We start from the raw sequence: 27,927 nt of genomic DNA on the forward strand, positions 1-27,927 counted from the left end.
AAAATAAATCACAATGGGGGGGGGGTGTGGTTAGACAGGTACAAATGCCCCTCCAAGTTCTAAGAGGTATATTAGAGATATAAATGACTCATCAGCACTGAGTATAGGAAACAGGATAGGTTAACTGAAGAAAGTTTTTTTTTTAAAGCAGAATTATAGGATTTCTCTGAAATATATGTAAGCCATAGAATTTGTAAAAGTAGTCTATGACTGCCCTCTCCTGTTAATTATATTTGAAGATAAGAAATAGACAAAATGCTAAGGTTTTTATTTTAAACTAATTTATAAGATTACCCCCTTAAACATATATTAATTTACTCAGAAAGGAAGAATATTAAAATACTACATTCATGTAAGTTTGATCAAACATTACACATTTTACAGTTAATGAGAAAGCCCATGGCTCTCGATGCATTAAGAAATTGACCCACAGAAATAATATACAATATATTGGGCACAATGAATGAATATCATTAAATGTAAGTAAAATACTAACAAAGCTTAGAAACATTTAAAAATACTCATAGAGATTTAGAAGCTGAGTTGATCTCATCATGATTTTGCCTCTGAAAATTAGCAAGAAAAATTCTATCAAAAAACATACTTGTCAAAATCTTAAAATGTAGCTGGGCCCAGTGGTCTGCACCTGTAATCCCAGCAATTCAGGAGGCTAAAACAAAAGGCTTGCCTCAGCAATTTAGTAAAGCCCTAAGCAAATTAGTGAGAGACTTTGTGCCAAAAAAAACGGGCTGAGATATATCTCAGTGGTGAAGCACCCTGGATTCAATCCCAAGTACCAAAAAAGAAAAATAATGTATGCCAAATACCTTTTCTTTTTGATTATTGGGGATTGAACTCAGGGGCACTCAACCACTGAGCCACATCCCCAGCCCTATTTTGTGTTTTATTTAGATACAGGGTCTCACTGAGTTGCTTAGTGCCTTGCTGGCTTTAAACTCACAATCTTCCTGCCTCAGCCTCCTGAGCCACTGGGATTACAATGTGCCCCACCAAGATGGGCACAAATTACCTTTTCTTTCTTTTTTCTTAGGTATGTGTGTCGGGGGGTGGGGCGCAGTATACTGGGGAATGAGCCCAGTGCCTAATGCATGCTAGGCAAACTATCATCCCAGTCATATTTATTTTATTTTGAGACAGGGTCTCACTAAATTCCCCAGGCTGCCCTTAAACTGAAATCCTCCTGCCTCCCTTAGTAGCTTGGATTATAGGTATATGCTTCCATGTCTTCTGTTCACCAGGCATCTTTAGCATTTCATAACAATAAGTGGACTAACAGATGTTTGATTTATATTATCTTTGTTTATATTTTATTTTGATGGTCAGTTTCTATTATCACTGTTGTTTTATTCTGAGCATCAGAAATTAGAATTTTAAAATTTCAACATAAATTCCCTTACTTCTGCAACCAAAAATTCAACTAGTGGAGTGATTCATTCATTTATTTGGCAACTTTCAAAAATTGAAATATAACTCACATACCATGAAATTCATTCTTTTAAAGTATATAATTCAGTGGATTTCAGCATCATCACAAGAAACAACTACTAGTCAGCAGATGTACCAGATTTCTGATCAATTTTGTATTTCTGGACTAGAAATCAAGAGTTTTCAAATAACATGAATATTTCTTATTTATGCCAGATAAACTAGGCAATAATGGCATAATTCTTGGTTTCTGACTAGAGAATAATGTAGTCAGTTTGAAAATGGAATATGCTTTCAGGGTCAAAGACAATGTAAAATGCTTAGTCAATAATTGTATCATTTTTGTCACATCCTGGCTTGCTTATAAACGTAGATTAAATCACTGGCATGGTTGGACAGATACGGAATGCTTTATCACCATGTAGAACCTGAGATCACAGAATTTTAGAGCCAGAAGATACCAGAGGGATCATCTAAATCTTTCATCTCCACTTTATAGATCAGGAAACCAAAAGCCAGAGAGAGTTAGTCAACAGCTCAAAGTCACAAATTTGGAGCAAAGCTTTGTATTCTGATCAAGTGCTTGCTCCTATGCCATTCCCAAATTTTCTTCCTCCGGGTCCAGTATTCTTGGAGAAGCCTACAGAGCTTCTACAGTGATGTTTGGGTGGCTGAATGGAAGAACCTCTGCATCTCAAACTTCTTGCTATGTCCTATGAAGGCAGAGAAAAAAAAGTATGAGGGCTGTGTACTTTACATGGTGAAAGGCTGGCAGAGAGCAAACCCACTTCTTTGTGCCCTTTTATAAGTACCCTGATTCCACCCAAGAAGATTCAGCCCTCCTAACTTAATCACCTCCTAAAGGACTCAGCTCTTATTACTATCAACTTGGCACTTTTATTTCAACGTGTGAGTTTTGAGGGGACACATTCATACCACAGCAGCATGAAAACGCATTGACTATATTCTGTAAATGAATGATTGTGACTGTGTACCAACAAAATCTATTCTCTTTAGGTCTTGCACTGTTAACTTTCCTGATTGGTTTGTCTTTCCCTCTTAAAATGTCCTATCAAAACACACAGAACGCTGGGGATGTGGCTCAAGTGGTAGCGCGCTCGCCTGGCATGCGTGCGGGCCCGGGTTCGATCCTTAGCACCACATACAAACAAAGATGTTGTGTCCGCCGAAAACTGAAAAATAAATATTGAAATTTAAAAAAATAAAAAATAATTAAAAAATAAAGTGAGCTTCCCACTTCTTCCTCATCTCCACCCATGCTATTATCTTAAAAAAAAAAAAAAAAAAAAAAGACACACAGAACTTTTATAACCAAGGTTAAAACTACCCAGGGAGTTATGCATTCATGTTACTTGCCTCCTCCTCTGAAGGACCATCTAAATAAAAAGTTTTCCTAAACAAAAGGGAACTTCGTGTGTCACTCAGATGGCTGATTGATGGAATCCCTATCACTCTTGGGATGTTCTCTTAGACTGTCATTACCTATATATTCTGCTTATTAACCTCACTTCACCTTAAGAATGAGTAGTGAGGGAGCCAGATACAGAAAAGTGAGAGGAAGAAAAGTTGTATTGTCTTTATACACCCCTGGTTCTAACCCCTGGTTCTAACATTTCCTGAGGGAACTGGTCTTCAAGGAGTCCCAAAAGCAAGCTTTTAAAGATGAGATTCCCCAATTAAGTGCTACCAGAACACAATTGGGGTAAAGAGTGGGATGCAGATTGACATAGATCAAAGCTCCTAGGGTCATTTTGACAAATTTACTTCTGCAGGGACTTTGACTTTCTCAGGTTACTTACTATATCTGTCTGCTAAGGCTGCTGTAACAAAATACCATAGACTGTATGGCTTAGTAAGCAGAAATTTTGTTTCTCACAGTTTTGGAGGCTTGTAGTCTAAGATCAAGGTGTCATTAAGGTTGGTTTCTTCTTAGGCCTCTGTCCTTGGCTTATCAATTGCTGTTTTCTCTTTGTGATGTCATGTGGTCTTCTGTCTGTATTTGTGTCTAAATTTCCTCTTCTAAAGAAGACTCCCGGTCATGCTGTGTTAGAGCCCAACTTAAAGATTTTATTTAAACCTAATTACGTCCTGAGAGGCCCTTATTCCACATACATTCTCACTGAGATACTAGATGTTAGATGTTAGGACTTCAACATATATAATTGGGGAGGGTACATAATTCGATCTCTAATTCTTACCATGCAGGGAAAAACACTACTAGTAAATGCTTAACAACCAGCTTCCCAAAAAGGAAAAGACCCAGATTGTACTATTTGCTCATTTCAGTAGGAAAAAAAAAAAAAAAAAAAAAAAAAACTTCTACAATGAAAAAGTTCAAGCTAGTAACATGCTTCCCCTGAATGTAGAGTTGGGAGGAGATAAATAGCAGTGGATCATTATATAGTTCTTCTACCATGGAGATACAATAGATATAAATAACCTTAACAAGAAAGTGTAAATAATCTCAAAAGCATATATCAGGACTCAGCTGACTTTAATCTAAGAGACCAGGGAGTAAATATTTTCAAATTTAATCAACTCTGTATTGTAGTTTAAAAAAATAAAAATAAAAAGAGCCATAGACAATATGTAAATGAATGGTTGTGACTGTACCAACAAAATCTCAGTTGATAGTTGGCCTTTGCCTAGTGACCAGCATTTGGGAAGACCTAGTGTTCTAATTGCTTCCTCATCAGCTTTCAACTCACCTGCCTTGTTTCAGCCTAACATTTAAAACACAGGGCTTTGTGCACGTTAGGCAAGCAGTCTACCACCAAACTACACCTCTAATCTCCCCCTGCCCACCACAGTCTAGTTCTTTTATTACTAGTTGCAGGTAACCTGTGAGCCTTCTCAGGCTAGATCAGTGGAGCAGCCATGAATGTATACACTTTTATATCCCCTTTTGATAAAATTTGCCATTCAGCTGCACTGAATACCATTAAGCTAACTACCTCAACATGCATCATTTTCAAGATCTATTCTAGCATTTCTGTTGGGGCCATCTCTTCCTTGCCAGCCCTCAGCCAATGACTGAGCATGGCAGTGGTGGTAGGGCATAGTCATTTCTGTCTAATGTAGGATTACCCTAAGAGGCAAACGTTTTTCCCAGTTCCACATTGGGTTGGCTAAAATTTTTTCAGATCTGCAGTAGAATCTGATGTTTTCCTTCCTAATTTGTTTTTCCATTACTGGAAATTGAGCCCAGGCATGCTTTATTACTGAGCTACATCTCCAACATTAAACTTGTAATTCTTCTGCCTCAGCCTTCCAAGTACCTTCAATTACAGGTGTGGCAATGGTACCCAGCTTTTCCCTCCCTAATTAGTAGTTTTTTCCCTTTTACCGGTTTTTCGATGGACTTCTTATACTCCTAACTTAATGTCATCTTCTACTACTGGAACATCCAAAGTGATAGCTGGTATAAGAAGTGGTCTGAGAATGCAGACAGTAAGATGGTGCTATGATTTGAATGCTTGTATCTCTGCTAAAATCATGTTGAAATACTAACCTCCAGTGGGGCATGGTGGTACATGCCTGTAATTCCATTATCCCTGAAGTTTGAGGCTGGAGGATCGCAAGTTCAAAGCCAGCTTCAGCAATTTAGCAAAGCCCCCAAACAACTTAGTGAGCCCCTATGTCAAAATAAAAAAATAAATTTTAAAGGGGCTGGGGACAGGGCTCAAGCGGTAATGCGCTCACCTGGGATGCATGGGGCACTGGGTTCGATCCTCAGCATCACATAAAAATAAAATAAAGATGTTGTATCCACTGAAAACTGAAAAAAATATAAAATAAATAAATTTTAAAGGATTAGGGCTATAACTCAGCAATAAAACATCCCTGGGTTCAATTCCTGCTACCAGAGAAATAGAGGGTGGGGGGACATATAGGCTAACTCCCTGTTTTTTGCCCTATGTTGCCTCAAGATTCTTCCTACAAGACAAGAAGGCCATAACTAGATGTGGGCCCTTGAATCTCCAGAACTATGAGCTAACTATGAGCTTTTTTCTTTACAAACTAGCCTGCTTAAGTATTTTATTATAGTAACGAAAAACAACCTAATACTGGGATTCATTATGAATAATAAGGCACTCCTAACACTCATAAAATTCCAAAGGTATTACCTCTGTGAAAGGAACAAGAGACAAGACTAAAATAATTTCATATTATAACACAAATACAAATGAACTAAGTTAGAGGGAATTTGGGGGTTAGATCAGAATTGTCCCATTGTCAATGAGGACCTCATCACACTTGATATTTCCTGGCAGAATGTGACCAACTCAGTTATTAGAATTTTTACAGAAGTGACATGGGAGAATATTCTGAGGCAGAATGCCCTAGCTGAAGCACAAATTCAAGGCAGTTCCACGTATATATGTGTGTATGTACAATATGGCCACACACTGAATAATGACTTTTCTGTAAGTGACAAACTGCATACACTATAGTGGTCCCATAGACTATAATGAAGCTGAAAAATTCTTATCTTCTAGTAACCATTGCAAAGTAGTAGCACAATGTATTGCTCACATGTTTGTTGCATGCTGCTTTTGAAAAAAAAAAAAACCTATTGTATTGCCAGTCATAAAAGTATACAGCATTTCCAATTATATAAAGTACATAATTTTTTATTTTTGTTTTTTGGTACCAGGGATTGAACCCAGAGGTCCTTAATCACTGAGCCAACCATTTATTTATTTATTTATTTGTATTTTGACACTGGATCTCACTAAATTGCTTAGGGTATTGATAAATTGCTGAGGCTGGCCTTGAAATTGTGATCCTTCTGCCTCAGCCTCAAGAGTTCCTGGGATTATAGGTGTGTGTCACCATTCCAGGTTTATATATATATAATTTATCATCAAGTATATAATTTATCATCCGAACTCAGAGATATGTGACAGTGAAAGGGGATGCTATGAGACAGGATAATGAAAAAACAGGCAAACTGAAGTAGTCTTGTGCAAACTAGCTGAGTTTCCCTACTCATTATGAGTCCAGTAAATTCCTCATCTCTGTGATCTCAGTGCCTAACACTCAGTGGGTACTTCAATAGTCTAAGTTGAAATTGATTATATTCTGTGTGCTCTTCTATTGCTTTTTAATTTTTGCCTTCAACCTTGATCACTACTGAAACATAATAGAACATTTGTATGAATTATGAAGGATGCCTCTTATTTCTGGCAGCAAATTCAAAACTACATTTTGACTGGATGCAGGCTGTATTTCAGGCATTACTTTCCTCTCAAATGGACATTTTATTTTTGTGAGGTGAAAAAAATTATTCATCATGTTTCCAACTTTTTTTCTTCTTCTTCGTTACTGGGAATTGAATACAGAAGTGCTTTGCCACTGAGTCACATCCACTGTCCTTTTTATTTTGAGACAGGGTCTCCTTAAGGTGCTTGGGGCCTTACTGAATTTCTGAGGCTGGTTTTGAGGCTTTGAAATTGTGATACTCCTGCCTCAACCTCTGGAATGGTTGGGGTCACGGGTGTGTAATACTTTGCCCAGCTGCAACTATTTTTCCTGTATAAAATATTATGTGACATACTGCCATGACCTGTAGCAACCATTAATTCAGAAACTGGCAAGAGGTGATAGGGGATTAAGAAAAGCACACAAACATTAAGAGAGAAAGTTGAATCAGGTGGGAATCCGATCTCTGGTTGAGAATGTGACCCAGAACTGGCTCTGCATGTTTATTGTATAGGTTTTATCATCAAAAGGTTATTTGTCAAAAAGTTTTTGCAAAGCAGACAGGCTTAAAGGTCACAGCATTGACAAGTATTATGGTTATCTTGCTAAGCTCAGAATCCCCTATCCTTGGGAGCTAGTGTCTGAGTTTCAAGGTTAAGACTGATAACTCTGAGTCTTTGCACAGTTTCCAGGGCAGGGTGTCACTATAGCAACTGGGCAATCTTTCTTTCTTTTTTATTATAGTAACAAAGTTTAATATATTTTGATTTTTTTCAAATTATACTTTTGAATAAAGTGCCAGATATGCTTTCTACTTCTGCTAATTAGTTAGCACTGACATACTGACTTCAAATAGTTAGAATCTACCAGGTCATCATCAGTCCACTCTTCTTCCTCATGTTTGGGTTTCTTTGATACCTAATTATCATCGTCATAGCCTTTCCTCTTCTTTGTAATTACATTAAGTGCAAACTCTGCAGAATGACATAGTTCTAATTTCTGTTTTAGAATGGCAACTTCTTCGGATCTGGGTGATTGATACTTTTTCACTAAGTTTCTCATGATTTTCATTATATGGTAACTGTGACAAGCAAGTTCTATTCTCTCAGCATTAGACCCTCTGATAAATACCTTTTCGTAGCAATCCCTTAGCAATTATCTCATGGAAGCACTAGATAATATGACAGTCAAGGCAATTTGAGAAGGTATGTATAAAAGATAAGCATCAGTCAGTGCAATTTTACTAAGAAAGTCATCAGCTGTTTTCCTCAAAATCTCTGGATTCTCCAACATGGGATAGTGGGTCTTTATATTAATGAGGAAGCACTCAAACCGTCTATAATGATTGTGGACAATAAGATGAAAATTAAGCTGTTTTATAAGGAGTAGCTCCTATTCCAAAATCTGTTCCAGTGCCTTCTCCTGTCCAAGAGGATTCTCTAGAAGGTTTCCAACAAACTGAGGACTAGACACATTGAATTCATCTACTTTACAAGCCCAAAATGAACAAGTAAGCAATATTATCCATGGGTGATATTCCATTACAGTTATTGATAAAACTTGAACGCTTGAAATACATGCAAGCTGTACCCACAACAGACCATGGCATTGCTGGCTTAAACACTGAACAGAATTCTAGTAATCTTTTTCATAGTATTTGCAGAGTGTCCTTTCTTCATGAGGCTCAAGAAAGACTGGATCATTTGGAAAAACTTCCCCTTTGCCACCACTTTGCATTTGAATTTGTGATCAGTGTTGGCCTGCAGATGGGCCAGCTGCTCCTCAGTGGCAAAAGCCCAACATCTCTCTTGGCTGCTGTTGTGGTATATCAGAGCATCCAGGTCCAGGACCAGAAAGCTTGGACAAAAAAAAAAAAAGTCAGGCATGGTGACACACACCTGTAAACCCAGCAGGAGGCTGAGGCAGGTGAATCATAATTCAAAGCCAGCCTCAGCAATTTATCAGGTGCTAAGCAACTCAGTGAGATCCTGTCTCCAAATAAAATACAAAATAGGGCTGAGAATGTGGCTCAATGATGGAATGCCCCTGAGTTTAATCCCTGGTGCCCCCGCCCCCCAAAAGATTACAGGAGATGTTACTCCACCAGGATACAGAAGCAACTGGGCAATCTTAACCTATACTTTTGCACAGGGGTTCCCAGCACAAGCTACGCACCATAACCATGAGGCAATCAAAAACCTTGATCCATGTCACTGCTCCCTACAGCATACTTTGTGGTGGGACTGCAAATTGGTGCAATTGCTCTGGAAAGAAGTATGGAGTATCCTCAGAAAACTTGGAAAGGAACCACCATTTGACCCAGTTGTCCCACTCTTTGGTATACACCCAAAGGACTTAAAATTAGCATACTACAGTGATGTGGCCACACCAATGTTTACAGAAGCTCAATTCACAAGAGCTAAGCTATGGAACCAGCCTAGGTGCCCTTCAACAGATGAATGGAAAAAGAATATGTGATATATACTCATACATACATTGGAATATTACTCAGCCATGAAGAGAAATGAAATTATGGCATTTGTTGGTAAATAGATGGAAGTGCAGTCTATCATGCTAAGTGAAATAAGCCAATCCCCCAAAACAAAGGGTGGGGGTAGGAATAATAGAGGTACTTTAGATTAGAGAATGGAGAATGAAGGGAAGGGTGTGGGGATGGGAATAAGAAAGACAGTAGAATGAATTGGACATTAATTTCCTATGTTCATATATGACTACATGATCAGTGTAACTCCACATCTTTTATAATCACAATAATGGGGAGTTATACCCCATGTATGCATAATATGTCAAAATACATTCTGCTGTCATGTATAACTAAAAAGAACAAATAAAAAAATGGTTGTGGAAACACTTCACTAAAATATTAGATACAATTGGAAATCTGAATGAGAAAAGATGCAAAGTGTATTAGAAGTAAGAGGAGTTAAGGATAAAATATCTGGAATTTTATGCAGAATGATTGTAAGAGTGCTCTGAAAATTTATTGGTGAATACTACGTTTGCTTACACATAGAAACGGTGAAGTATTTCACAAGTAGAACATGGGGTTATAAATTTACTTGGGGAAGGGGCTGTGGGCGTGGCTCAGTGGTAGAGTGTTTGCCTACCATGTGTGAGGCACTGGGTTCGGTCCTCAGTACCACATAAAGATCAATCAATCAATCAATCAATAAAAGTTATTGTGGGCTGGGGATGTGGCTCAAGCCGTAGCGCGCTCTCCTGGCATGTGTGCAGTCCGGGTTCGATCCTCAGCACCACATACAACAAAGATGTTGTGTCCGCCAAAAACTAAAAAATAAATATTAAAAAAAATTTTTCTCTCTAAAAAAATTATTTAAAAAAATAAATAAAAGGTATTGTTTCCATCTACATGTAAAAAATTTTTTAAAAAAATATTATTTGGGGAAAATATTATCAATTTAAGAAAAGAAAAACCCACATTCTTACCATTCAGGAATGGGTTACAATAATATATCATGTATAAATATGTCCATTTTAAGAAATCTATTTTCACAAGCATTCAGTTTTTTGATTGGTTGCTACTTTTTCAGTGTTTTTGTAGCATAGGATACACTAAATATTGAAGAAAAATATTTTAAAAATAAAAAAACTAGCCATTAGGCACTTAAAAACAAAACAACTTCAGAATTCTTATTAACAATGCTTTTCCTTTTGTGGACTTTATGTTCCCTACTTCTCTAGGATCACTTTCTACCTCTCAAACACCAAATACAATATATTTATAAATGTCCTCCATTTTTAGTAATTTAAAACACAATTTTAAAAAGGAACTCAATTAAAATCCTAAATTTCATCAGATTTAAAAATAAAAATAATTAAAATTTCCAGTTAAAAATACAGCCTATGTCTCATCTCTCGTCTTTCCATCTCTAGTTCTTAGAAACACATGGTTATCAGCTATTTAAAGTTGTTTCTTTTGCTAGAAAGTTCCATATTTCTTAGTGCCATATATTGACAACTATTTCTTCATTTACATATTTTGGATCTTATTGCTTGACTTTTAGTTAAGAGATGGTAGGATTTTTATTAGGCTGTCTCACCTTCAAGTAATCCAAATCCCACCTGGCTTAAGAAATAAAAACTGCACAATTAAAAGCAGTTTATGAGAAGCTTATAGACAGTTTTATCCAGAAGCTCTGGTTGTATTTCTCTATGGTTCCCTCACTTCTCTTTTCCTCTGTGTCATTTCTTCATGCTTAGATTGCTTATCTTGTGGGGGCAAAAGAAGTGTGACTGTTCTTGGTTTCACAATGTCACACTCAATGCCAGAGAGGGAAAAAGGATCCATTGTCTGATCTTTCACATTCAAATAAATTTCTTTTTCTGAATTCCTAAACAAGCCTCTCATTTGTTGTTGTTGTTGTTTTGTTGTACTCCAAACTGGGTCATATGCCCATTCCTTAACCCCTGCTATGGCATAGGAAATGTCATAAATTTATTAGACTGATAGGGAGATTGGGATTACCTGATTAATTTAGGTTAATCAGGCTGATCTCTAAAGAGGAACTATATGATCACTATGGTATGGGAGAAGGGATGATACAGGATCAATAATGCCCCCTTCCACTGTAGGCATGTTGTACTCATGCTATTTCCATTCTTACCACTCTGATAGTTATGTCTATATGAGATTCATAAGGCACAGTGACTTTATGTTCTGTCTGTAAATTTTATGCTTCACTTGTAATATTAATTGCTTCTTTTAAAAAATGATGATTTATTTTTAACATATCTTTAACTTTTTTGGGGGGAGGTACTGGGGATTAAACTCAGGGACACTCTATCACTGAGCTACATCCCCAACCCTTTTTATTTTTTTTATTTTGAGACAGGATCTTGCTAAGTTGCTTAGGGCCTCAATTAGTTGTGGAGGCTTGGCCTCAAACTTGAAATCCTCCTGCCTCAGTCTTCTGAGTTGCTGGGATTATAGGCATGCTCCATCATGCCCAGACATATCTTTAGCTTTTTCAGATGTGTTATCATATCAGTTTATCAGGGAGCTTACCTACAAGTAAGGGAAATGACAACAAACAAGTAAACAACAAAGTGAGGTAATTGTAAATCATCGTCATTAATAAGAAGGAAATAAACAGAGTAACTAGAAAAAGTGAAGGATGAAGGCCATCTAAGGAAGTGATACCTGATCCCAGACCTGAAGGGGTCTTGTCACAAGAGCCCCACATGGGAAGATCTGAGAGAAGCATTCCAGGCATTGAAAGAATCATAAGGAAGTCTGGGAAAGGAAAAGAATTCAGCAGGATTAAGGACAGAAAGGAAGAAAAGGAAGTTCCAATTGGCTGGAACATAATGAGCAGGGGAGACTGATAGGGGAGAGGACTTTGGAGAGACAGACTAAAGTGAGATCATGCAGGCCCTTGTGAGATTCAATGGAAAGGAGGTTGAATTTTTCTGAAAGAGTGTTAAGCAGTGAAGCAATATAATCTGTTTTGTATTTGTAAAAAGCCTCTTTAGTTTCTATGAAGAGAGTAGTTGGTTAGAGACAGGGCAAACATGGAAGTGTGAAAATCAGGCAGGATACTATTACCATGTTCTTTCTCATAGCAGGTCTACCAGATTGTACACTTTATTCTATAAAGATAGGCTTTTGTTACATTGTTGTTATTTTGTTTTTGTTTTTAGTACTAGGGTATGAAACTAGGGGTATTCTGCCACTAAGCTATATCCCCAGTTCTTCTTTGTCTTCGAGACAGGGTCTCACTAAATTGCCCAGGTTGGCCTTCAGCTTTTAATCCTTCTGCCTTAGCCTTTTAAGTCTCTGGGATTACAGGGTTGCACCACCAGGCCTGGCTTAAAGGTAGATTTTTAAAAAGATGTTTGAACAGTTTTCAAAATGTATAACAAGCTTATTTTATGAATGTATATATTATCATTTATAATCAGATATTAATTTATCTACGAAGACCTGTATGTCCTCAAACTTGCACAAAGGTAATTGCATATACTAGCTTCCCTTCAAAAGTGTCTTCCTTGTCTAATAATTTTTGATATATCATGAATCACGTAGATTCACCTCCCATATCCTCTGGAAGTATGGTTACTGACATATACAAAACAATAGTTTTACACAAGTTTTACTTATATATCTCTAATAAAAGTAGCATTATCTAGTAAGAGGGAAAGAAAACAAGTGACCCATGAGAACAAATATTAAGAAATCATAAAATCAAATTGATTTAAAATTTTTTTAAAAAATAAAGCATTCATGCCTAATCATATCTATTAAATACCCAAATACAAATTTCAGGTTTTAATTTTAAAAATTAAGATCTACAGAGAACCTGAGACAAAAAGAAATACAGAGTTAGGCGCAGTGATGCATGCCTGTAACCCTGGTAACTCAGGAGGCTCAGGAGGCTGAGGCAGAAGGATCGTGGGTTCAAAGCAAGCTTCAGCAAAAGTGAGGCACTAAGCAAATCAGTGAGACCCTGTCTCTAAATAAAATACAAAATAGAGCTAGGGGCCAGGGATATGGTTCAGTGGTCTGGTGCCCCTGAGTTAAAAAAACAAAACAGGATTCTCTCACCAAATGTGCCTTCTTACTGCAAAATAGTATTAATACAAAATTCATAAAAACATACCAAAATAAAAGTTGAAAGTAACAATAAACAGGTGAGTGTTCACTCAACCAATAACCAACTCTACTTCTCACTTGCTATTCTCCAGATATATCAGTTCTTTATACATGAGAAGCCCCCTACTAATAAGGGTCTTTTCACCCATTCTCCTTTCTGCACTGTTTCTTCTTCCAGTAGGTTCTATCTCACCATTCAAGAAACAGCTCAAAGAAGACTTCACTGATTGCCCTACTATTCTTTCCATTTGAATGTTTATTTTTATTCTCTCTGATATTACCCTTTTACTAAACCCATCCCACATTGTAATCATATTTCCTTATTCATCTGTCTCTGTTCTCCCTATCCTTCAAACTAAAATGTAAACTCCAAGTGAGAAAAATCCTTGTACCTCTTAACATTGTTTTCCTACTTCCTGGCCTGTGAACAGGCATATACAGAACATTCAGAACATAGTAAAATACATAACTGCAATGTGTGATTTAAATAGGTGAACTAGAGCATATTATGTGTCTAGCAGGAATGGGATAGTATGTAATAGGCCACTGAAATTTTAAAAGACATGAATTAATTGAACCACTTTCCACTAATTACTAGCAATTCTTGCTACATTTGATTTGGATTCCCTTTTATAGTATTCAGGGCCAATCCTGAGAAGGGACACTAAGTTTCTTTCCTTCCGTTTGGTGAAGATTCCTTTGTATTGGACAATGGGAAGTTTCTGAAGAGTTGAGATTGTCTGTGGTCTGGGTCTATTGCAGACTTTGAGGTTTTTAGCATGCAACTGCACTATCCTAGAGGATGACTTGCCAATTTTTTCTTAGGGAGATAACTTTTATATTTAGCTAAAGCTGAAGAACTTTATGGGTGAGGTTTTTCCGTAAGTTGTCAATTTTTCTGGACTTCTATTTCTTAGCAACAGCTATTAGTCTTCCTCTACATTGTTCTCTATTTTAGCTTCAAAGCAAACAAAAGCATAAATTTGATTGTGGAAGCTTGTCCTTTAGTAATATCTTTGTACACACAGTGCATTCCAGTCCTAGTGGCTATTGATAGATAACATATAAGGTATCATCATATTTCTGTGATGCATGGAAAGGAATAGGCAATAGAAAATATTTCAGAGAACTGAAGAATTGGAATTCTTTACTATCTTTTGCTCTTTCTTGAGAGTACTGTTCCTGTTGTTAAGATTTCACTTTCTGGCATTTTGTGTAAAAATTTCCATGTTAGAAACAACGTGGCAAAAAGTTATGTTGCAATTCAACATGCCCCTTGAGCGATTACTTAGCCCCGTCTTAAATTCTCTATAGCCCTGAGCTATAGGCAGAAATAGTATCCAATAATTCAAACTGATCAAATTTGGAGCGAATTTTCAAATTTGCTCCATTCTTATTTCATCTGGAAACCTTATTTAAAATTCCCCCCTTTCCAATGTACTTTTCAAAACTCCATATACAGAAATCCATACATACACTTGACATTTTAAATTCTTGGTTATCAAGTTCCCTAATGTTCTACTCAGTGACTGTATTATCTGGGTTTCAAAACATTATTGGAGATAGCCTAGATAAAAGATTCAAATATACATAATGTAAACTAAGTTCTCATCTTATAGTGGGAAGTCAATGTTACCCACTAACTCACCTTGATTTTTGCCAGTTTTAATTTCTCTCTGGTTCGTATTTGTAACCAGACTCAGAGTCAAACTGGGACAGGACTCTCTCAGTTGGAATTGGTTGAAATCCACTCAAGATGGCTTAAGTTAAGCAAAAACATGAAATTTCATAAGGATAAATGATGAGTGAGCAGACCCAAGGAATTAGGATAAGGAATTGGAAAGTCATTACAAACTTATGCAACTAATAGAACTGGGTCTGATATGTCAGCACGTCTTCATGAAAGCATGGGCTCAGGAGTCAAACCTGCCTAGGTTGGGGGCATGTACTACAAATTGAACCCAGGACCTTGTACATGCTAAGCAAGTGCTCTATTACTGAGCTACATCCCAAGTTTATTCAGCTTCTGCATCTACTTTACCTGTAAAGTAGGGATAACTATCAATTTTAGAGTTATTAACATTTACAACCCCGAGTGACACAGTAAGCAATGTGAAATTATTCTTGTCCTTCAAAAAACTCCTGATTTTCCACATGATGCTTGCTACCAAAAGTTAGGCAGCCCTGGCCTAACTTTACATCTTTTTAGTTCAAATGATAAGTAGCCTGACAAACTTCTTTCAATTCAAAATTTAAATTCTCATGAAAATCTGATTGTTCCAGTTAGGGTTCAGTTGTCTATCTGGCTAAAGTCAGAGGTGTTAGGTCACCTAATACATATCTATATCTATATCTAATTACTAGCTGCTGAGGTCACCCCTGCACATGTGTGGGCATTTCTCAGTGGTGGTATACCATGAATCAAGGCCAAACAAAGAACAGAGTTTTCTATATTTCTCTTAAATCACTAAACTTTTCTTCTATGGTCACAAAAAGTAGGCACATAAGTGACTTACTGAATGTATTCATATAACTAATTATGGATGAACCTGTGATTCAAAACTCTAAATTCAATATGCACTTTTTTTAAACCTTCATTTTATTTGTTTTTATTTTTATGTGGTGCCGGAAATCGAATCCACTGCCTCACACATGCTAGGCAAGTGCTGTGCCACTGAGCCACAACCCTGTCCCCCCGTATGTATTTTTAACAAAATGCATTTAGTTGTTTGTTTTTTGAGCAATATCAGGTAGCTGACCCTGTATTTAACCAATTATTTGATAAAAGACCTCAAGAGGTTAAAAATTGGCTTTCCTGTTTCATTCTCACCTTTAAGGATCAGGGTGAAACAAATCTACAATAAAGTTTACCAAGTTTAAATAGTCAGCTTGATGATTTTTATGTGTGTGTGTCCACCACAAGTGTATGTGCATAGTAAAGATTGAACCCAGAAGGTCTATACCACTGAGCAACACCCCAGTCATTTAAATTTTGAGACAGTTTTCCAGATCAGTCTTAAAGTTGAAATCTTCTTGCCTTAGCCTCCTAGTCACTGGAATTACAGGTGTATGCCATTGCGCCTGACATTGATGTATTTTTTCATAATAGACACCAATGTACAAACCACCAAGACCAATATAACAGAAAATTTTTATTTCTTCAAAAGGCTCCCTGTGTCCCTAATAAGTTCATACCAACCACAGAGAACTATTATCATGACTTCTATCATCACAAATTATTTTTGCCTATTCTTGAATTTAATACAAATGGAATTGTGCAATGTAAATTTTTATTTCTTTTGTACCAGAGATTGCACCCAGGGGTGCTCTCTCTCTCAGCTACATTCCCATCTCTTTTGAGACAGGGTCATGCTAAGTTGCTGAGGGCCTCACAAAATTGCTGCAGCTGGCCTTCAATTTGCAATCCTTTTCTGCTTCAGCCTTCCAAGTCCCTAGGATTACAGGAGCACACCAGTGCATCTGCCATTTTTGGGGGGTGGTGTATTGGGGATTGAACCAGGGATGTGAATTCTTTTGTGTCTATATCACTCAACACAATGACTGTGAGATACACCCATGTTATTCACATAGCAGCTTCTTCTTAATTGGTGGGTAGTATTCTGTGTGTGTGTGTGTGTGTGTACATAATATATATGTATGTGTATATATATATACACACACACACACACACACACACACACACATATAATCCCCATATATATTTTATGTGTATATCAAAGTCTTCGCTTTGTTCCAGTTTGGGGCTATAATGAATCAAACTGCTAAATATTATTATACAAGACTTTTAGTAGACATAAGCATTCATTTCAATGGGTATATACTTACAAGTGAAATTGTTGAATTATAAGGTTGGCATTACATTCAGCTGCAATACAATGGCTACTGCCTATTAATTTCCCAAGTCATTGCAACAAATTTACAGCAATAAGATTTTTAGTTGCACTATAAATTTTTGACAAGGAAAATAACATTATAACCAGCCTATTATGCTATTTACATTTCTTAGTTCTGCACAATGCATTTTGAAATTTTTTGTTGCCAGATATAAGCACTGATAACAAGGTTGTGAGGTAGCATAGATTCATATTCATTAGTACCCTTATCAAACAAGCTCCCCTCCCATTAAGAGTTCACTAAAAATACAATCTGGCTTTCCATTTTTCACAGGAAAACATCTCAACAGGGACACTACCATCATTTTGGATCAGATGATTCTTTGTTGAGGTCAGGAGGGAGTTGCCTGGTGCATTGGTAGGATCTCCAGCAAATAAGTAATACCAACTTCCTCAAACTCAAGGAAACTAATGTTTCCAGATTTTGCTAAACGTTCCATGTGGGACAAACTCCCCCTCCAACTGCCACTAAGTACCACTGCTTTATAAATGCACTGGCCTCTTCACACTGCTAAATAAAATATTATATGAGTCAATGCAGGGTTGATAGGATGATGGCAACTTTTTCAACAATAATGTACATCAGAATCACCTTGGGGAGCTTTTAAAGAATGCATATGCCAAGGCTCCAACTCAAAAAAAAAAAAATGGAATAGGATCTCTTGAGGTTCAGCTTCAGCATTTTATTGTACATCTTCTCAGGTAATTCTAAATTTTGGCACTTTTAAACATGTTACTCTTCCTAGGAATATATGCTTTAAAATAGATTTATACCAATGGAATTTTCAAGCATTAGTAGAGAAGGAGGCATATAAACGGTGTACTAGCAGGCTCTCAGAAAATCTCAAATTAAGTCAATGAAGTGACTACCCAGAGCCCACAACTATGAACAATGTTATTGTTCAGTTCCTGATTAAAAAAATAGAAAAGGCATTTTTCTAATTGGACTTAACTAATGTTTACTTTTCTGAATGATTAATGTGTACCAATCCTTCCAGCTAATTTTTATACCCAACTCTTTTCTCATATATTAAACCACTCTCAAAATAATATTTCCCATTGTCTTTGAAACACCATGTCTTTCATCAAAGCAGATAAAAATCATCAAATCTCTCAAAAATCAAACAATTAAAAAAATCCTCTTCCCTCCTCCCATTAAAGGGTCTTGAGAGAGATCTAGACCAATTCCATTTTTTTCTTTTCTTTCCTTTTTTAGAGAAAAGTAACAGAATTTATTAGAATAACAGAAAGAAAGTAGTGCTCCCAAAGGGCTAGGGGTAGGGGTCCCAAGAGAGGGATAGCAGGAGTGGCTGCTAGGGGTATTGTCTAGGGATATATATAGATCTATAAGGGCACTATTCCCCTACCCAATCCTGGGTAAGGCACAAGCTCTTCATTTATTCTTTGTTCTAGTCAGGCTACTGTGCCTTTTTGGCAGGGGGTCTGGGTATCAGGCAGTTTCACTATCAGTTTTTTTTTTTTTTTTTAAAACTCTTTCTGTGCTTACATAGGAGTTGGCCTGACCTTGATGAGGTCAGGCTTGTATCCATAGTTTCTCAGCAACACTACACAGAGGTCTGACCTTGAAGGAGCCCCCAAGTCTCCTGCCTGTCCATTTTAATTCTTTCTCCTGCCTCATTTCCACCTCTGATGAGCTACCTTAACTACTATTAGTGGGTGATGACCACTCTACCTTCTTTAAGCTGGCTGGAGGGTGCACAGAGGGGAATAGCAGTCAGAGTCCCTCTACAGAGGTCTATCTACTGAGCCCGTGTAGAAGTCAGATGGAATTTCCATGGCAGGTTGTATTTTTATGACCTTCTGAAACTTCATGGATTCTGTGGGCATCTCATGCATCAGGGCAGCCCAGAGGTCTATGGTAGTAGTTGGCAGGTAACTGAATGAGGTGTATATGGGGCAGGAATCATGCTAGGACAACAATAAATGAGACATCAAAGCATTAGTTTATGTAAACAATTAGCACAAAAACAAAATCATTACTACAGCCAGACCTCAAAGACTGTAACTTATTAGAACTGAAGGTATGATCTGACATGCCATTGATTTGTGAGTGGAGGTAATTTCAAGGCTTTAGAAACGTTAGTAAAATTTGTTAGACATATCCACAACATTTAGTTTCTATAATGGCAAAGGTGTCTCCTTGAATTGTGAACTGCCATTTATTCTGTAAAACAGCTTCGTGCATCACACATGCTAGGCAAGTACATTTTTACAATAGGCAAGCATACAAATTTTTAAGAGAATGTCATCATTCAGCTGCAAATGAGCCACATCCTCAGCCCCCAAACCCTTTATTTACAGCCTCCCACTTTTAATTATTTTGGGGGGGACTGACACAAATGTATATCTCAAGTTACATTAAAAGAACCATTGTCTTTTCTTTAAAATGTCCATGTATGACTATGTTTTGGTTATACTCTCCTACTGGGTGTTTAAGACTAAGTTGGTAAAACATTCACCTTGTACCTATCTACTGTTAATAGTCAGCTGAGATTCCTTAGGGATTACTTTTGGGAACTTATGAGAAGCCTTTTGGCTCCTTTAGTTTTTTCCTACTATATGTGCCATCTGCCAGAATGGGTCAGGGTCTTGCTGACCACATTTGGCTTCCCTTGGAACCATCAGAGGCATTTCACTCTTCAGTAATCCTCTTTGTAAAATGTGCATTCCTTGACTCCTTTCCTGGGAGGCCAGGTGACTTACTGGAGTTGCAGGGTCCTTAGAGAAGTCCTGTCAATCCCTGAATTTTGGCTAATCTTAAAGGGCAAGGGCCAAAATATGGGCCATTTTTTTCTTTAGCTCTTTTACTTTCTTTTGTTTCCAAGTTTTGGTTTTAAACATCCAGTAAAACGTAAAACATCCAGGCAAGTTTTACCGGTCTTAAAGTAAAAGTGCTGGGTTTTTAACTTCAATGTCTATAATTTTATTGTTACTCCTTCCATTTAATTGGGGTCAGTGTTAGTTCTGAAAGTCGGCCTTATGTCCTATCATAGGTGATAGCTTGTTGTCGCACATTAACTCAGGGTGTTTTCTTAGAAGCAGTACTTTTGGAAAACACTAACAGGTAACAATTTTATAATTATTGTTTCCCAGTCTATATGAACATCAGTTAACATAATACAATATTAAATATTACCTCCATTTGAAACATAAATCAAACGAAACCTAAGAGAGCTCCATATGAATTCCATTCTTTCATCATTTATCACATTCCATTCAAATTGGGCTTCTTGCCTTTTTACTCCAACAAAATAGTTCTTGCTGTCACTTATGACCATCATGTTGTCAAATCCAGTGGCTATTTTTTACTTATCTCACATGACTTCTCAATGTCATTTGGCACTGTCTACTACTACTCTGAAGTACTTATTGTCTTTTCAGGAACACAATACTATCCCCACCCCACACTTTTTTTTTTTTTTTTTTGATACCAGGGATTGAACCCAGCTGCAGTTAACCACTGAGCACCATCTCTACCCCTTTCATTTCATTTTTACATTTGTATTTAGAGATGGGGTCTCACCAAGTTGCCTAGGGCCTTGCTAAGTTACTAAGGCTGGCTTTGAACTCATGATCCTCCTGCCTCAGTATCCCTAACCACTGGGATTATAGGCATGTGCTACTCTGCCTAGCTTCATAATATCCTTTTGAATACTGCTTCTTATATGGCTTTTCTTCTTCTACCTAGCCCAAATGGAATTGAACTTCTTCACTGCACATCCCCAACCTGTATCCAAAATCTAACTCATGTATACTCAAGATTTTAATTTCCCCTACAAACTTAACAGCTTTTATTTTCAATCTAGATCCCACGTCTCAGATCTGCATTTCTACATAAAACCCTCACACAAGAAACTTATAAACCAAATGATTGTCCCACTTACCCTTCTCCAAATACATTTTTAAGAGAATATCATCATTCAGCTACAAATGTACAACTTTTCATTTCCTCCAACACAAAGTTCAATCCTAACAAGTCTTAGTCTATTTTTCTATCAAATCTACTTCACTCTACCTCCATTGTATTACCCTGGTCCAACAACATGTCATTCTAACTTCTTTTATCTCCTAATTTAGACTATTCTACCTACTGTGATACACCTCTATTTTCTTTTGAGGTTTACAGGTTGAGTAAATTCTGCAATTCGCCAATCCCATCAAGTCATGGCCTGGTTTAAAATCCTTCAGTGGTTTTTCATAGTCTTGAAGAATGTACTTCTTTACCTAGCCTTTAGGTCCTGACTGGTCTAGCCTCTAGTAGATACATCTCATTTGTTGCTGTTTGTACCAGCACTACCATGCTTCGTATATTCCCTCATAGACAGGGTAACCATGTAATTTGCTGCTCAAACACTTCTTAAAGTCATTTACAGGACATCTCTTATGTGAATAAGGACTGTTCTTTTTGTTTTTCCCTTTGGTGGTACTGGGGATTGAACCCAGGGGTGCTTTATTGCTTTTTTTCTTTTTGGTTTTTGAGACAGGGTCTCTCATGAAGTTGCCTTGGCTGGCTTCTAACTTGCAATCCTTTTGCCTCACTCTCCTGAGTAGTTTTTGTAGTAGATTATAGGCATGTGCCTTGTTACTAGCAATATCACCTATTCTTGGCAAACTGGGAAGTGAATGACATGATTTTTCTGGCCCCAGAATTTATGTCATTTTTTCTTTAACTCAGAATTTCAGTTCTCTTCTTTGTTTAATTCTTCAGTTCTCAGATCATGTCATTTCCTTAGGCAAGACTTTCCTGACTAGTATTTTTTACTATGGATTCACAGCAATACATGTCTCTTCATACTATTTTTCTCAGTTATGATTTTGCAGTGCGATTGCTTCCTATACTAGACTTTAACTCTGAAAATGTCTGTTTTTGTTCTATTATAATCCCCCAACTCCTAGCACAATGTCTGATGTGTAATAAATTCTTAATATTTATGAATGAATGTCAATATAATGCACTGGGGACACAAAGTCTCTCTGCTCAAGGATCTCACTGTAGTATGGAAACAAATGCTGTATTACATATAATGATATGCCACACTGACAGAATGCTCAACTCCATATCCTAAAAAGGAGGTCAGAGAGCTGACAAGTCTTGCCTGACAAGTCTTATGGAGTGTCAGTACAATTTTGTTAGGGTACTCTACACTTCTTGACCATTTCCTTAAATGTACAAAAGACTAATCCAAAAGATAGATGGGTTATTATATCCACTTATGATGACAGATATCTTTTCAATGACCCAGAGACGTGTGTTTAGAGTGTCAAGTGTCACCTAGAAATGATGAGGCAATGATGAGGTCAGACTGTGAAAGGCTAAATATTAAAATTTTATGTACATATAGATATTCAGATGCATCTGTTCAGATATATGTATGTTTATTTATATATAAGTAGGAGAGTGATTTTATAAGACCTTCAAATTTGAAGAGAACCTAAGGGGGAGTTGAAAGGAAAGATGTAGAGAAAATAAGGGCCTAAACTAAAACACAGTGGGGCAAGGATTAAGAGCAAAGGATAAACACAACATTTATGAGATAAAATGGACAGTATTTAGACTGCAGTATAAAAAAAGGTGAACGGGAGTGATAACAGCTAAAAGTACAGTTTGATATTTAGAGAACAATCATTTAAACATTTTTTTCTTATTTTCTGTGTACCCAATTTCGCAAGCAGAAGTAAAAATTTTTGTACTCACCCAGTCTATCAGATTTTATACAGACTTGCTCTTGGTTTCATCTCGAAGAACCTTCCATTTGAAATTTTATTGTGATTTGAAAATTTATCAGCCAAGAGTGAGAAGGAGGCACATGAACCTGTGGTCCCAACTACTCAGGAAGATAAGGACAAGATGATAACTTGAGTCCAGGAGTTTAAGGCTAATCTCTAATAAAGCAAGATCCCATCTCTTTAAAAATTAAAAAGTAAAATAAAATCCTCAAATAAAGTAGCTATACATAGGATGAATGAGCAGCTGTTGGATACCAAAACAATCTTGAGTTTTTTTTTTTTTTTCCCCCCAAAAGCTACCCTAGGACCTAGAAATTCTACATATCAGAAGAGGAGGAATGGAATTGTTGAGCACTCAACAGGGGAAAAAAAACATACACACACACACACACACACACACACAAAACAAAAAAAACCCAAAAAACAAAAACAAAAAAACAACAACAACAACAACAAAAAACAACAGAACAAAACAAGCAACTTGCTAGATGACTGACTCTTCCCCCTGCCCAATACTGGAACCCATAATTATTTTCTTATAATTTTCTGATTCACAACATAGAAATTGTGCAGTAAATTTTCACTATTGATGACATAAAATTTCATGAGTTCAATTCAGAGGACTTTGTGACAGGTTAAGATTTTAGGCTCCTCAACTTAAATAGACACCCCTCAACTTAAAATGGGGTTACATGCCAATAAAACTATCATAAATTAAAAATATCCTAAATTAAAACACATGTGCATTTACTACATCTAACCTACTGAACACCATAGCTTAGTGACACAGAATGCTATTTATCTTTGCAATCACATGTCCTACTGAGAGCTGCAGCTCACTGCTACTGCTAAGAAGTATATGTTAGTTTACAATGGACACAGTGATGCATACCTGTAATCCCAGCTACCAAGAGAAGCATTACAAGTTTGTGGCCAGCCTCAGCAACTTGGTGAAACGCTATCTCAAAATAAAAACTAAAAGGACTGCAAATGTAGCTCAGTGGTTAAGCACCCCAGGGTTAAATCCCCAGTATTAAAAAAAAAAAAAAAAAAAAAAGTATTTACTGCATATCCTTAATCCAGATTAAAGATTAAAATTCAAAACTTGAAGTAGTTCTACTGCAAGTGTACCACTTTTTCACCATCATAAGCTAAAATATAGTCAACTGAACCATCTTTATTCAGGGACCATTTTAATATCAGATGTTTTAATGGCTATTCAGACATACACCTTCCATAAATGGCATGAATATAATTATGGGATTTAAATTCTATCTTGGCATTCAAAAAATCAGAACAAGGGTTACCGTTATGTTACATATTTCACAATTTTTGAGAAGTTGTTCTTACTCTAACACCATTTAAGGACACCTATTGGTAATTAGCCCTATTAATAGTATATGAGAATTAAGGATCCACAAAATGCTATCTTAGATTCTGTAATTCTCCCAAGGAACATAAAAATTTCCAAAGGAGAAATTAAATAGTAAAAAACCAAAATCAGCAACAACAACAAAAAATGCTCCAAGAGTTGATAATTTTCTGGGATTTTTACTATTTAATAACATGTTGAAATTATCAATGTTTGATCATTATTTTTTAATACTGATAGTTTATTCAAATTGAAACTGAGAATTTAATTTCCAGATAACATATCATCCAAAATGTTTGCAATATCTACTGCCTTTTAAAAAAATAGTATGGCCAAGATTATTGCAGTTTTCCGCTTACTGTGTTTCTCCACATTCTAAAATTCTGCAGAGCAATAAAGTATGGTTTTACTCAAAATACAAATCTCCATTGTTTAATATTTTATTATAAATTTAGCAAGATTGTTTCTGCAAGAGGTTGCTAGAGCTCTTATAGGTAAACTAGCTCATCAGAGGCAGAGTAAGCAGTCAAAAAAGGTTTGACATGCTTTCAAAAAACATGTAAAATAGACTATACACTGATTCTTTTTGTAATACAATGACAAAATGTGCTTTAGTTATACATGAGGACTTCGTTATCTGAACCATACCTCTGATTATTCTTTGTCAAGGTTAGTTTGTCTGGAGCTTTGATTTTTGTTATCATTCTAGTAATCAAGAAGAAAAAAAAAAGGGCAAAATTTGTATCCTTAAGGCTAATTATTAATACAAAGCTTAATGTTAAAAATTAGTACTTAGTTCACAATACTAAAGGGGCTTCAGAAATGCAGATTTGTATGATCTCACTATTCCTCTGAACCCAGCATTAAAGCTATGTGTGTTTGTGTTTGTGTTTGTGTGTGTGTGTGTGGTTCTGGGGATTGAATCCTGGGACTTGCACATGCTAAGCAAGCACTCTACCACCAAGCCACACTCCCAGCCCAAAGCTACTTAATATCTAGCAAAAAGGAAAAAAAGGAGGTAGAGCACACAAACGACGGTAATGTTCTATTTTGTTTCACTATTTAATGACTGAAGACAGGCATGTTTTTTGAATAGGTCATGTATACCTCTCCCCACTTCCCAAAGTGAATAGACCCTTGAATTTCATTTTAAGCTCGTTGGAGAGAGACCAAACCATTTAAGCAAGTATCTCCTAAATGAAAGTTTCAAAAATGATCGTTAACCTTAAGGAATTCAAGACAAATTTGCACACCTAAAAACGGATAAGTGTAAACTAATTTTGATCATACAAAAATGCTTTCAAAAACAGCGAAATGGGGTATCACCATGCTTGAAAAGATAGTGTTTCCAACACACTGACAAGGTTGTAACTGAGGCTTGCAGATACAGTTATGAACGAAACTGTCAACTAAATTGCAGCATGTTAAACTGAGACAGTTACCAATGTCCCTCGAGTAGCTTTTTTTGTTGCGATTCGGCACCACACCCTCCAACCCGCCCCCTATGGAGGGACCTAAAAGGGAAAGGTTGTAAAAGTTCTTTTCTGAACCAGGAATGGGTCACCCACAAATGAATCAAGCAACGTCACAGGATGTCAACAACCAGAACTCTATTTTCTCTCCTCCTCCGGTGCCCCGCCCGTGCAAGGTATCAACCCCCGAGGGATATTCAGCGGCAGGTCGCCCAAGCGTAGGAGGCTGCGGGAGGCGACCACAGTTGCCCAACAGTTGGGTTCCCAGGCTGCCTGGTGTGACGCAGCAGCTCCCGCACGGCCTCTGCGGACCAAAGCTCAGACCCGGCCAGGAGCCCGCGGGAGCGCGGGGCGAGGCCTGGGCGACTCTACACTACACGCGACGCGGCCCTCCGGTTTTCCCAGTGCGGTGCTTTCGCGGCTCCCCGAGTCCCACCCCGGTTTCTCCCTGGTTCCTCCTCAGTGTCTCCGCCGCGACGTCCTTGCGCGACCGTAGGAGTGACGGTAGCGCTCACACCCGCACAGAGCGAGCCTGTAGCTCCCACTTCCCGGAACTCACCGCCCGGCCACGGAGGGCGGGCACCGAGCGAGGACCTGCCGGCCACAGCCTTGGTCAGAGTCCGGCGGCTTCCGCGCATCCAGCGTGCGCGTTCCCGCAAGTGCGCGCGCGCCACGCTCTCCGCCCCGCCCCAGCACCAATCGCTTTTTTCTCAACGCCCACAACTCCCCGACGTAGCCCCGCCTACTGCCTAAGCGCCTGCAGAAAGGGTTCAGCGTGCGCGCGGCCGCCCGTCTCGCGCCCTGTGGGGAAGGGGAGTGAGCAGAGGCGCTGACGTCGCGCGGGAGGCGGGGGCGACGGCGACCTCGGTGGCGGCGGTGGCTACGACGAAGACGGTTGCGCTCCCTCGCTCTCTCGGCGTCATGGCGGCTGCCGGGGGCCGATAAGCGGCGGGAGCGGGAGCGCGCGCGCGACGGCGGCTGAGACGACGACTCGTTACTTCTCGCTCTTGCTGCCCTCGCCTTTGGTGCTTCAATAATGAATTGATTGTTGGATCCACTCGGCAGGGAATCGCGCGTTGTTGCCGCGGGCCGGGGTTTCCCCTTCCCCTCCGCGTCTTTCCCCTTCCCCCATCCCTCCCGGACTCTTGCTTACCCCGAGACGCCCGGAGCCCGAGGACTCGGCGGCAAGATCGCGGGCCCGGGCGCGGGGGAGGCCGCCGATCGGAGCCGGCTGCCTGCTAGCCGGCTTCCTCCGCCCCGCCAAGCCCGCACGTCCGCCGGTAAGAAAGGGGGTGGCGGGTGGGTCAGGATGTGGCTGGGAGGACTGGAGCCCGCTGGGCGGAGGGCGGCGACGGCGCGGTGCCCAGGCGTCGGCCCGGTGGCCAGGAGAAGGCCAGGGCGGCTGTGCGAGAGCCGGTGGCGGCGTTGGCGGGCGGGCCAGGCGCGCAGGGGGCGTGTGAGCGGCGAGTGCAGGCCGGCCACCGCAGAGCGCATCCTTGCGCCGGCCAGCCCGGCCCGGCCCGGCCCGGGTTTCTTGGGCAGGGGGCCGGTTGGGTCGTAAAGGGAGATCCGCGAGTGGCGAGCGCTTGGCGGTGCGTCTCTCCTGCTGCAACCCCGGCACCCAGCACGTGGGGATCCGCGGGGAGGGGGAGGGGGCGGCGGCTCGGGCGAGCCTGGGAGGGCGCGGGGCGGTTCTGCGGGAAGTTTGAGGCGGGAAGAGACTCTGGGGCCGGGATGGAGGCCCGGGAGAAAGGGGAGACGTCCGGAAGGGAGGCTGATGGGGAGCCAGACTGAGTTGGACGGGCAAGGAGGATGGTTTCCCAATCTCTTGGAGTCCTGCTTCAGAAACTTAGTAGGAGTAAAACAACTGTTAAAACACAGAGGATAGAAGTAGAGGATTGTAGAGGTTTAACGACTTAGAGAAGAGTCATTGTTGAGACGCACGAGAGACAGCGGAGAGCTGCGTGCGCTTTAAGCTTTAAACTTACGGTTCTGAAAAGGGTTTCAGAAAGACGACTTACTCGGAGAAGGGAGTGAGAGGGGAAAGGAAGTTACAGTGCACAGAGAAAGCCATTTTGAGGGACGAAAGGAAGGTGAAAGGGAAAGAACGAAAAG

The 27,927-nt window shown here is 38.8% G+C and overlaps 2 protein-coding genes and 1 pseudogene across 7 annotated transcripts in view; 1 reads left to right on the plus strand and 2 right to left on the minus strand.

Annotated features, from left to right (window-relative positions):
* Nucleotides 1–264: 264 nt before the first annotated feature.
* On the minus strand, nucleotides 265–27,886 carry LOC143400461 (uncharacterized). The gene is made up of 4 exons (XM_076857680.1): nucleotides 27,868–27,886; nucleotides 26,966–27,660; nucleotides 5,170–5,245; nucleotides 265–2,159 (listed from the first exon to the last, which is right to left on the minus strand). Exons 1-4 carry the CDS (start codon nucleotides 27,884–27,886, stop codon nucleotides 2,098–2,100), a joined length of 852 nt encoding a protein of 283 aa, XP_076713795.1. The 3' UTR covers nucleotides 265–2,097.
* LOC143399878 (cyclin-H pseudogene) lies at nucleotides 5,269–26,484 on the minus strand (annotated as a pseudogene). The gene is made up of 4 exons (XR_013091443.2): nucleotides 26,372–26,484; nucleotides 18,914–19,149; nucleotides 8,848–8,936; nucleotides 5,269–8,529 (listed from the first exon to the last, which is right to left on the minus strand). The product of XR_013091443.2 is annotated as a cyclin-H pseudogene (transcript).
* Chd1 (chromodomain helicase DNA binding protein 1) overlaps nucleotides 26,674–27,927 on the plus strand; it is a 93,305-nt gene continuing 92,051 nt past the window's right edge. For all 5 annotated transcript variants that reach the window (XM_076856977.1, XM_076856974.1, XM_076856976.1 and 2 more), the window contains exon 1: nucleotides 26,674–27,092. The gene's annotated coding sequence lies outside the window, so the exon portion shown is untranslated. The remainder of the gene's footprint in view (nucleotides 27,093–27,927) is intronic.

This window comes from Callospermophilus lateralis, chromosome 5 (genome assembly GCF_048772815.1).
Source record: "Callospermophilus lateralis isolate mCalLat2 chromosome 5, mCalLat2.hap1, whole genome shotgun sequence".
Classification (NCBI taxonomy): domain Eukaryota; kingdom Metazoa; phylum Chordata; class Mammalia; order Rodentia; family Sciuridae; genus Callospermophilus; species Callospermophilus lateralis.

Excerpts from the sequence above, each read along its gene's own strand:
- LOC143400461 (XM_076857680.1), bottom strand. Across the intron at positions 5,246-26,965 it reads CGGGCTCCGGGCGTCTCGGG|TTTTCAGTGGATACAACATC; the intron begins GTAAGCAAGAGT and ends TATTTTTTTCAG. Across the intron at positions 2,160-5,169 it reads CAGTGCCCCATGCATCCCAG|GACATAGCAAGAAGTTTGAG; the intron begins GTGAGCGCATTA and ends CTGCCTTCATAG.